Source organism: Echeneis naucrates, chromosome 9 (assembly GCF_900963305.1).
Source record: "Echeneis naucrates chromosome 9, fEcheNa1.1, whole genome shotgun sequence".
Classification (NCBI taxonomy): domain Eukaryota; kingdom Metazoa; phylum Chordata; class Actinopteri; order Carangiformes; family Echeneidae; genus Echeneis; species Echeneis naucrates.
Genome location: NC_042519.1, coordinates 959,969 through 971,827, shown reverse-complemented (window position 1 = coordinate 971,827; position 11,859 = coordinate 959,969). Strand labels below are relative to the sequence as shown.

Genomic DNA, 11,859 nt, shown 5'->3' with positions numbered 1-11,859 from the left:
TGTTGTTTACAGCCTGTTTGCCCCCTCTAGGCCAAAACTTGAAGCGAAAGAAGATGTGACTTCAAGCTAAAGTTTGTTTGTTTTGGACACATTTTATTTACATTATCTGTATAAAATGCACATTTATTTCTCATTATTAATTTAAAGTCATCACATAGAAAATGTTCAAAAAAACAAATGTAGAAAAGTGGAAAGCTTTTTTTTTTCAGTCACATCTAGAACTTCCTGCTGTTTAATCAGACACTTTAATATCAATACCTTTTTAATGATATGCAATCTGTGAGTCGTTTCCTCCCAGCTCCCCAGCTCAGAAAAACTTCAATCCTTTCCTGTCCTGCACACATTCGCATGGGGAACTCAATAAACACAAACAAAACCTCTATTTAGATGAATCAAACCACTGAACCTGGTCCTGAACGTCCAACTGAACTGAGTCAGACTGTGATGTAAACTTGACAGAACAACAGAGTCCAATCATCATGTCAACACTCTAGATCAAATTAAAACGGTCCAGCGTTATATTAAACATTGTGGAGTAATTACAGGTAATAACAGGATAATGACAGCAAAGACTGTGACTAAGTCTTGATTCCATATTTTACCATAAAGGGCCAGAAATATGTTTATGGAAACAGTTTGGGAAATTTCTGGGCAATGCTTGTTTCTCTTTTAGGTACAAGATAATGTCTAAAAAGACTCACATTGAAGGTCTGACCCAAAAAATGTAAAAATTATAAATTCTTCCAATAAAAAGGCCTCAATGCTGTGTCCAGTTTCTCCCTGCAGGTCCACAAAACCTGGATATTTATTGGGGACATTGGACGAAGGTGAGTCCTCCAGGTGTTGACATCAGACCACCGGAGGGGGTATTGGCCTTAGAGCCTGTATGAAATAAATGTGGGATTAATCAATGCTCTGATTGACCAATCAGACGCACACATCACTCTCTGCTCTTCTGTGGTTTGAATGAAAGTGGACACGTAGACAGATCAGTATCATCGGTTACCTGACGAGCTGCCAAGTAGTTCTGGGCCAGGGGCTTGGGTCTTTTCCCTGTGAGGGGTGGGGGAGGTGGGGGTCCTTTGGGCTTTGGCCTTCCAACCTGAAACATCACAGACTGTCAGACTATATTCCTCATGTTCCAGTTTAACAGTCTGTCCTACCCAGGCATTACCTGAGGCATCGGCCTGGGTGGACCAGGAACTGGTCTGCTGTTCGATCCAGCCTCTACCGCTGTCCTATTCTTCTGGGTGTGTGCCCTGTGACAACAGACAGGAAGACATCATCCAACCTCCCATGCAACAGGTAAAAATGATGGGACCAGTGGGGACATCACTTACGTTGGCAATAAGGGACTTTGACGTAGTTTCCAAACCAGTGCCACTGCAGCAGCAATGAGGCCCAGGACCAGCATGATGACTGTCAGAGAGATGGCAACCTTTGCTCCTGCAGAAAGAGGGACTTCACAACCATGCCAGCAGCGAGAAAAATACTACAACAACAGCTGTGGTTACCAGTCGAAAGAGCCACGAAAGCTTTGTCCTTGGAGCTGCAGTGAGGTGGCGCCCATCCGGGTTCACACTGACACTCACTCTTGTGGTTGCACACCTGAAGGAAGGACATATGACCATCAGAGCTGTCTGTGATGATATCATTAAGAGTGATGGTATGACAGGTGTGCACTCACTGCATGGCCTGGGCACTTGGCAGAACAGTTGGTGTTTCTGTACGCCGTCTGAAGAGACACACACTGATTCTGGCTACACACCTGTAACAACATCAGCCAGTGACACACTGATGGACACACACAATCACTGTGGCTGCGCATGATTTCATTTGTCCCTGTGTCTTACCTGCCCTTCCCCACATTTGGTCCCAGTATCAACTTGTCCGTAGTCTTTAATGTAGTCTGAGAAGAAGGCGGCTTTACAGTCAGAGATTCTAACCATCCGGCCATAATTTGGGTTTTCGTTTCCATGGTGACAGAAGAGCTTCCCACAGAAAATGTCCCTGGACAGGTGAGACAGGGACAGTTAAACTGAAGGGGGCAGTAATCACAGTTAAACAGGGAAAGGTGAAAATTGAGGACAGACTCACTCTAGCTGGCAGGGGATATACTTGTCATTGGATGGGCGCCTACAGAAGGCCCAGTAGAGTCCTCTGGTGTTATGATTGTAGCACTTTGGTGACGCCTCTGTAGCACCTGTTGACAGGGGGATTGTCTTTAGGCATGAGCGTGTAGGGACAGACTCGTATCAGAGAAAGAAACTCACTGGGGCCGTAGAGACGGATACACTGGCTGGGTCTCTGTGGACATTGGCCGTTGTAGCAGTAGCCCTGACCGCCATTACATGGGAGGCCATTGACTGCGAACATGTCCTCAGGACAAGAAGGGCTTTCCCCGTCACAGTACTCTGCTAAGTCACAGTCATCCTGCTTTATGCGGCACTCCGAGGACCTGGGGGAGATCTGTGTGGGGTCGGGAGTCACAGGTCACATTAATACATAAAGATTAATATTGAACTGGTGTGTAGCAAAAACGATGTTGGACACCATAGTGTTCTCTGGACCACTGACCCATCTGACCAGTGATGACATGTCATTTCACCACTTGTTGTCCAGAAAACAATGTATGCTACACATATAACTGGTAGACTTTCTTGGGGAGAACTGGTCTTATTAGGAGAGTTGGTGTCCATCCCACCTTGGAGGGTGCTGGTCTCATATCAAGGAATATACTAAATTCGAAAATGAAAACTGACGATCAGCAGCATGGCGGCATAATAGTTAGTTGCCCCACAACAAGAAGGTCATGGATTCAGTTCCTGGCCTGGGGCCTTTTTGTGAGGATGTTCTCCCCATGCATGTGTCTTTAGCTTAAACTGGTGACTCTAAATTGTCTGTAGGTCTGAGTGTGAGTGTGAGTGGTAGTTTGTCTCTGTCTGTCTCTGTGTGTTGGCCCTTTGATGGACTGATGGACTGGATGTACCCTGCCCTCGCCCAATGTGAGCTGGGATTGGCTCCAGTACCCCTTGTGACCCAGAAACAGATAAGTGGTAGAAGATAAATGAATGAATCAATGAAAACTGTGACATTCCCAAGTCGAGACCAGGAGGCAGAGCTGCAGTTTAATACTCTCTGTGACTCAGTCAGAGCAGTTTCCTACCAAGAATAAAACAGAAACTATGTCCACTTCTGGCTGTCCCCAGACCATCTAAATTTAGTAATTCCATTAAACTAAAAGTAAACAGAAGAGGAGCTAAAAATTAGAACTTTTTTTTTTTTTTAATTAATATTAATATAAATTTATAAGCCACCGATTTGGATCTAAATATTACAAAAACTAAATGTGGGGTATTAGATCACTATTATCCAAATCACTGTTAGGTAATGATCTGATAACTGACCATCTAATTGATTTATTCTGTATCACTGAAACCTGGCTTCAGCAGGATGAGTGTGTTAGTGTAAATGATTTTACCCCACCTACTCATGTTAACTTTCATATTCCACGTACCATAGGCCAAGGAGGAGAGGAAGCTGCCATATTTCAATCTAGTTTATTGATCAATCCTAGACCAAGATTTGGTTATAGATTCTTTGACAGACTTATCCTCAGTTTCTCCCAAACAAGATGGAAAATTTTTAAATCACTTGCAGCTGTGACAGTATGTCCACCTGGTCTTTACCCAGAGTTTCTAGACTCTTTCCCTTTCAAGAGTTTCTTTCTATTGCCTTAATGTAACTGTTATGCTTTGGACTCTATAAAAAGATTTAGTTTAATTAGATTAAGATTTTGTAATATCTGACATAGCCACCAGGAAGCAACAGCGTGGGCGGCTCCCCGCAAAAGCGAATGGGGCTGAGGTGACCTTTACTCACCTGACAGTTGTGACAGCACAGCCCCTCGGCACACTGGGAGCCCAGGCTCAGAGTGCAGGTGGTGGCGTTACAGCACGGGTTAGTGCACTCCTGATGGATGACACACAGGAAGCCAGACTGATTGGTTCAAGGAATGTGTGCTGTGTGTCTGAGTGTGTCTGTGTATTTGTGAAAATTTGACATGAAAACTTTCTCAGCAGCAGCAGATAAAAACATGTCCCAACAGATTCAGTCTGGAATGTGCCTAAGTCAAAACTACAACTCTTCTTCTGTGGTGGGAAAGACACCCAGTATGGACTGGTGAATGCAGCTTTGGGTGACTTGTCCTCCAGCCTGGACCATCGTCTTCCCATCAGTTTCAGCTCACCTCTTATTTGTGCCCTCAGCAGACAGTGTCAGGTTTTATGTTGGTGTTTGACAGACTTAATTTGTTTTCTTTACCTCCACAGAGCCACAGTCACACTGCTCTCCTATCTCCATGAAGCCATTCCCGCAGACGGACCTAGACACCAGGGTCTTGGCATCAGGTTTATCCAGCAAGCAGCTGGGGCTGCGTTGACTCTGGTATCGATCATAGTTGGTGCTGCTACAACTGCTGAAGGTCCGAGGAACGTTCCAGCTGAAGACAGACAGCGCGAGTCATTTTGACTAGAGACATGGACTATAAAATAAAAAGCACAAAAAACCCCCAAAAAACTAAACAAAAAAACAAAAAAACCATCATTAAAATATCACAACAATCAGACAGGAAGTGAACCCCTTTTGTGATAAAACTTTACACAGAGGAGGGATAAAAGGCATTTTCTCCTGTGACTGAAAATAATGTGACCACTTTCCCCATGATGCAACTGACAGCTGTGATCGAGATGAGTGTTGCTGGAAACAGCTGAGTCAATGTAAGCAATTTTGAGCTGCCATGTGTCCTTTGGACAGATAAGAGACTTTCCTTACCTCAGAGCTGCAGCCATGATGCAGCTGTCCCCAGAGCAGGCACAGGCGCTGGAATCGTCATGGTCCATTCCCAGGTTGTGGCCCATTTCATGAGCCAGAGTGGCGCCCACAGCAATAGCTCGGTCATTGTGATCCTTAGGGAACAGACCAAAGTGTGTCCCTTGAGCCTTGACCCTGTCATTTTATCAGACCTACACCATCAGAGTCAACCGTCGTTTGTTCTATTAATAATAAAAATAATAATAATATGGAAATGCTCTCACCAAGAATTCAGCTTTAGCTCTTAAATAACATGGGCATTTTGTTTCCATTAAATTACAATTATCAAGATAAAACATGCACAGGAAAAGACTACCACAACTCCTGACTCCTGTTAGGACCCTTTCACCTTCCGCCTGTCAACCTGTTCACCTCACTTGTCTACCTGGACCACCCACCTGTACTACCCCGACAGAGTTCTCAGTACAGAGAGTCCCAATGAAAGCCAGTCCCACTGTTGATCCTTCAAAGTCGATTCCACTGGAAGACAAATACCAGAAGAGAAAAACTGAATATCCAGGTATTCAGACAAACAAATTGCAGATTTGTTCAGTTTATTGAGACATTTGAACCTCCCATAAGTTTGATTAATGTTTTGTGAACTCTAGGCAGAAGATATAATTTTCCAATATAGGCTACAGGGTTCACAAACAGGAAGTGAACATTTCCAGGGCCTTCAGAATTAACACTGCAGTGATAAACCTTCATCCTGACCATCACGGGGGCAACTCCAATGGTTGTAAGAAGTGTATTGAAGTGTATGCGAAAATGTTCCTCTTTCTCCCTTAATTCATTAGCTCAGTAAACATTTTCCTGGGGATTTTTTGGTCTCTGGTGTTAATGTGACTGTGATGTGTCTGTGATTGTCTGCAGGAGACTAAGCAACATGTGATTTTCTCACCTGATGAGTTGTGCATTGTCATGCTTCTTCTTCTTTACCAGTTCATTGTTCCTCCACTTCCTGAAAGCTTCCAGGTTAGCCCCAGCTGGGGGGGTCACAGAGATCAAGTCTCCATTTGACCAAATCTCCAGCCCCACCAGAGCAATGAAGGTCCTCAGGGGCTTATAGGCCTAAATGTGATGAAGGGCACCAATAGGAGGGAAACTTCTAAAAAAAAAAAGGTCAAATCAAACATGGCTGGTAGCTTAGAGAACAGTACTGACTCACCATGTTGACAAAGTTGACTATTTCAAAGATCCTCTTCCTCAGCTCAGTGTGATCTTGCTTCATCTTTAGGTACTGAAACATCACGTTAAATCATCAACAGGTCACATGGTACACAACATTTACAGCTCGTCAAACCAGAGCTATTCCTGTCATTGCTGTTGCTCACGATGTTTCTCACCTCCCGGTTATCAGCAACAAGGAAGAGCTCAATGTATTTCTGTTGGTAGACAATAGTTTTACCCTGGGGGGCAAATAAAGATGTGTTTTAGTTTGCATCCTCTTAAATACTTAATAAGCAGTTTGCCTTTCATGTCCATGTCCAGCCTGATGTAATGCAGCTGTGAGGCCTCAATCTTGATGGTCTTACTGCTGATCTGGAGCGGCTGCGGCTTGTTGGGGGTTCGAGGTCATCGCTCCAGCTAGTGTTGGTGACTCCACAGACAGCAGGTGTGAAGTTCTTCTCTGTCATAGTTGTCACTGCATGATCCCCCTCATCGTCAGCGGTCAGCGGCTCAATCAGGTACCTCTGGGCAGATGTTCTGAAGTAACCCCTGAATCCAGATCAACATCAACACTCACGTTCTTAGAACCCACAGAAAATTTTATCGAGTGCAACTGGACTTGGCTATGTTTCAGTGAAGACATTCTGCCTCTCATCCAAGAGGTTTCATCTGTTAGTACCTTTCTGATTAGACTGATAGTCCGTCTGACTAGACTATCTTAGTAAGTAATTTTCTTTGGATAACTACAGAATGACCTGGATGATTGAAAACATTCACAGACATGTTCTAAGGGGGGCACTAATTTGAGTTACCTGACTGACACTCACTTTCACAAAGATGGCAGCCTTCCAGCCAAATCACTGATTGGCTTCCATCTTTTTTAACAACTCACAAAGAGAAGGTCAACCTGAGAATCAATAACTGGAGTGTCTGTGACTTAAAACAAACTAACTTTAAATATCTGTGTTTAAAGCAGGTGGGGTCAATAATTTGAAATACAATGGAAAGAGAATTAGAGTATCAGCAATGAAATCTCTCATCACTTCTCATCTAAATCTGAGAGTTACAATGACCCTGACTACTTCAAAGTTTTATTTCTGTGAGACCCATGACACAGTTGTTCTTGTGTCTCTCCTCATTTAATGCAGCTTTAGGTTAATCTCCAGCTCTATGTTGTTAATGGCTATTAAATCCAGTGACGCTATATTCAAATTTCAGTCAGTAGCACCTGGTAATGCTGGCAGAATCTCACCTGAGTCCATCACAGGTGCTAATGCTGACAGACGACCCGCTGTCACTGATGATCCTCCCATGGTAATAACAGTGATCCTGTAAAGACACAAGAAGGCGACAGACACACTGGCTCACACACAGGTTCATTTTGTAAAAATCCGGTGAATGTAAATTGGATTTAAAAACTTGGTATGGAAATCACGTCTATTTTTTCAAATGAAGTCACCAAACTGTTTCTGAATGTGGAAGCAAAAGCGTTGACTATGCACTTACAATGTCATTTGGGGATGTGGTGACTTCAGTCCCATCTTCTTGGTAATAAGTCTCTGTGTAGTCTTTGGTGAAGAAGTCACTGATGGTGTGAATGTAGAAAACATTATGTCAGGCTTTGTGTTTGAATCATAATTTGGTAAAAAAATAAACGCTCATATTGAACGGAGAGCCTGTGAAAGTAAAGAGGTGAAACTAGGATGTTACAATGAAGTGAGTTTTAATATCTTCATAACCCAGCATGCCTCTCTGCAAATTAGAACATACTTCTTCTCAAGCTGCATTTCGATCTGCTTCCCACCCACTGTCATTGCGTAGTTAAGAACCTGGGGTCTGAGATCCTGTGGAAAATAAATATGGGAAATGATGTGTTGAGTAACACACACCATAACCACAGCTCGTGATTGTGTATTTCAGAACAACACAAACGAATTTTACCACTGTATGTCTTTTTCTGACTGAGTGAAGTCTGATGGGTCGAATCACCTCGTAGTCCTTCACTTCCTCAGACTTGTGTCCATAACTCGCTGTGGAGAAACGTATTTTATAATCCACTAAACCAGCATCCCCCTAAACTCAGCTGTGGAACAGTAACAGCTTAACAGGAGAAAGTTACAGCCCATTTATTTCAATCAGACTTCAGAGCTGATTAAAGACCAGACCAGACCACATCACATCAAATCAGACCAGTCGCTAAATATTAAAGTGTCTAAACTGTCTAAACTGTCACCAGTGGATGCAAGGACAGTGATTAAGGGGCCTTTTAATAACTTCCCAGGAAGAATATTATGGCTTTAATGAACTTCATACTTCCATACAGATTAAACCAGCGTTGTTTTGATTATGATGATCAGATAAAGCTGAAAGGTCAGATTCCTCTTCCTGGACCTGAGCTGGTCAGGGCTGAAAATGAACCTGCACCGGTTGAATCTGATGAAATTTTAATGAAAGTCTGGATTCTTTGAATGGAGCAGGAATTAAAGCTCAGACAGTAAAACACAGAATGAGACTAATAAATTGGTGAAAATACAAATGAATCCCTTTTTTAAATCATAGCCAATTTCAGGAAAAGAAACATACTGTGAATTTTTTGGTTTCAGTTTTGAAACCAAACACTGAGAGTGTTGAGACTGTCAGCTGAGCTGCCGTGTCTCTGACTAATTATGATGTAGTAATGAAGTGGGACTGCAACTGTAAATTTCATCCGTTCCTGATGTTGTCATCTCTTTGTTGTGTTTAATCTGTCACAGGAAGTGTCTCAACCTCCGTCTGATCAGCTGTGTTTTGCTCCATATGCGTGTGCGCGTTTCTTGATACCGGATGTTCTCTCACCAAGATAATGAAATGTATTGACCACAACCTTGACTTCCCAATGAAATCTCCTGAAAGGAAATGACTCATTTGTATCATGATGAGTCATGGCTACCTGAGGGCAAGGTACACATTAGAACCCGACAGGGCTGTGACTTTGTTGTGCACCAAAGTCTAGCTTCAACATGTGTATCACAACATCAGAGCTGTGTTTCAAATGATCCCACACAAACTGCTTGTGTTACGGAGGATTAAAAGTCATAAGTCGCAGCTCAGTACAATGTTATTCCTTGCAGAATAAAACCATGAAGCCATTAAGCTGCAGGGTTTCCTCATATCTAAGACAAACAAAGCGTCAGGCTGCGAGTATGTTCTCTCCACATTGCCCCATTATCCCAGATGTTGATAAACTCAGCAGAAAGTCAGATGTGTTTTTTAGGCAAAGACTAAAATTATTTCTCATTCTGACACTTCCACATCCTGGTGCCTGTTGGATTTAAAACATGACATCAAATTCTATCTGGTCTCTTATTCAGGATACAGTTTATGCGCGTGAACAGAAAGCTACATGACGCAAGAGAAAATGTTTTCAATGAGCAGGCCAGTCTTCAGTTATTAATTATCCACACCTGAGTGGTGGCCACAGCATCCAGTGACTAACCTGAGAGTTGGTCTGAAACATTCAGCACAAGGATCCACAACACAACCGTTGGCTTCATCGTCAAGCTGCAGACAGCCCTTCTAACAAAGCACACTGCTTCCCTGGTGCAGGCTTTATTCTATTTACCTTCACACGCTCCTTTGCTGGTAATACTTGGCCACACCTTTGCCTGCCCCTTTCCCTGTCACAGCCACTTCCTTAACAACAGATTGACAGGACTGGTCCAAACACGCCCATGCTGCTGCAGAGGAATGCAGGAAGAACTGATGTGGCAACAGTTGTTTCCTCATATCATGGCACATGACATGTCTCAGTCCCTGTAGCAGAGACAAAGACATCATGCAGATGAGAGACAGCACTTTTACTCACCTACATTTCTGCTGTACAAGATTTTTGCTGCTTTTTCTTTTATTGCACAAAAGCCATAAATAAGCAGTTTGACTCAGAGCTGTGATTGAAGGACAGATTGATTGATGGATGGACAGAAGGACAGATGGGCTGACTCATACTGCTGAAGCCATATGGTAATTTCCCACTGCTGCCACCACATCATACAATTTGTTCACCCAGTGAAGACAGTAGTACTTAGCTCCATCATCAGTTTCAGTTTCATCCCTTTAGACACTCCGTCTCTCACCATGCCTGGTCTCACAGCAGAGATAACGTGTTTGGAGACAACATAGCTGAACCAATATGTTGTTCATTTTGTTTTTATTTTTATTAATTTTTTATGAACATTCTCAAACCTGTGTGTGATATTAGTGGTGTGTATAGGTTATATTGCTGAACATCTCTATGGTTCTGTTTCACCTGTAGCTACAGATGAAACAAAAATATATAGCAATATATGGATGGACAAACTATTTCTATATATTTATTCATATATTGTAAAATACATTGCTGTCCAAACAAAAACTGCATTACATTATAGCGTGTATGTTTATTGAAACAAATAATTTTTTATGTTAGCAAACTCATGCATAGATTTACAGAGATCAATACAGTGAACAATAGTCCAAATCGTGACATTCATTATATTTTACATCATATAGCTATATGGTTCGACCATATATATCTATGTATTGATTCATACATTATAAAATGTAGATGACAGAGAGTAAATTAAATTATCATTAACAGCAATAAGAAATTACAAACTCTTGGGAGAAGCAGAGGAAGAAATGCAGGAAGAGGAAGTGTATTTAAGTGGAGGGTGTGGCCTGTTTGAGCCTCTTTGAGACCATGTGGTTAGTCCAGGTGAGTTGGCCTGTGTTGGTTTGATTTGACTTGTGCTCCTTCTCTGATTATAGGACTGTTCAGGTGAGTTTGTTTGCTGAAACTGCTAGTATAGCTTGTCCTCCACCTCCTGCACCCTCTATAATTCCATGCCCCCTACCCAAACCAGGGTCTGTATCACATCCCTACTTTTATCTCCAACTCTTCTATTTCTCCCCCCTACCCAAATAAGGGTCTGTATCCCAGTTGTTCAGAGTAATTGATGTAGTGCTGTTTGAGATGTTTTGACGTGAGGAGCTGTCATTAGGGGGGTGACTCTGGGATGCCTGATGACTGCCTAGCCTGGAGGTGTTGTGGGACTAACTAGATGAAACACCGGTGAAAGGAGATGACCCCAAAGACATATTAGCTATCACTGCTCTCTGGGCTAGTTAGATATTATCTTTTGGGCACGGCGAAAGGTTGTTGTTAGGTAGTTAGTCACTGAGTCTGGTCCTTTTTTTGTAGCACAAGTTTCTTGTGTTTACTCAGAATTTTTTTCATTTGGTCCCCTTTTTTATTCCTTCACATGACATTTCACCCTCAAAATTTTATTCTTCCACATGAGGAATAAAATTTCAGCCCTCCACACTGGAACGTGGAGGTATACATGCATAAAGGTTGGCATAATGCGGCAGATCAACTAACATACATTTCCTGTTGAATTGCATCACATCAAAAACACTCACACTCACACTCATTTCTCAGTGCATTGTTTTTCAAAAGAGGCAACACTTGTCTATATGTGAATTGTTTCATTATTTGTAAGGGAACACACTGGGTGCCATGAGACATTTTTAATATCTCCCCATTAAAAGACTCAAAAATATATCCTGAATGTGCCCACAAAACGTCCAAAATTTCTCACAGAGTCTGATAAATGAAGACAAATGTACGTTAAATGATGCATTTTCCTTTCCATACAGTGTTTCAAACTGTTTGACAAACTCAAAACTAGTTTTTCACATCTTTTTAACCCCTCTGATGTGACAGTGTCCTTACATAGCAAGAATATGAAGGTGACAAGGATTAAACAGTGCTGGTAATATTACCTTTAGCACAAAGAT

The 11,859-nt window shown here is 42.3% G+C and overlaps 1 protein-coding gene across 1 annotated transcript; it reads right to left on the bottom strand.

Moving 5' to 3' along the window:
* Positions 1-107: 107 nt before the first annotated feature.
* Positions 108-9,672, bottom strand: adam28 (ADAM metallopeptidase domain 28). Its single transcript, XM_029509803.1, has 22 exons — positions 9,518-9,672; positions 7,984-8,072; positions 7,813-7,886; positions 7,549-7,627; positions 7,295-7,371; positions 6,408-6,591; positions 6,219-6,281; positions 6,041-6,112; positions 5,774-5,943; positions 5,271-5,352; positions 4,834-4,967; positions 4,324-4,501; positions 3,883-3,972; positions 2,274-2,469; positions 2,098-2,203; positions 1,854-2,010; positions 1,688-1,768; positions 1,515-1,608; positions 1,341-1,446; positions 1,175-1,259; positions 1,007-1,102; positions 108-882 (listed from the first exon to the last, which is right to left on the bottom strand). Exons 1-22 carry the CDS (start codon positions 9,573-9,575, stop codon positions 850-852), a joined length of 2,304 nt encoding a protein of 767 aa, XP_029365663.1. The 5' UTR covers positions 9,576-9,672; the 3' UTR covers positions 108-849.
* Positions 9,673-11,859: the final 2,187 nt, after the last annotated feature.

Excerpts from the sequence above, each read along its gene's own strand:
- adam28 (XM_029509803.1), bottom strand. The coding sequence starts at position 9,575 with ATGAAGCCAACGGTTGTGTTGTGGATCCTTGTGCTGAATGTTTCAGAC. Across the intron at positions 4,968-5,270 it reads ACTCTGTCGGGGTAGTACAG|GATCACAATGACCGAGCTAT; the intron begins GTGGGTGGTCCA and ends CTGTTCCCTAAG. Across the intron at positions 3,973-4,323 it reads GTGACTGTGGCTCTGTGGAG|GAGTGCACTAACCCGTGCTG; the intron begins GTAAAGAAAACA and ends GTCATCCATCAG.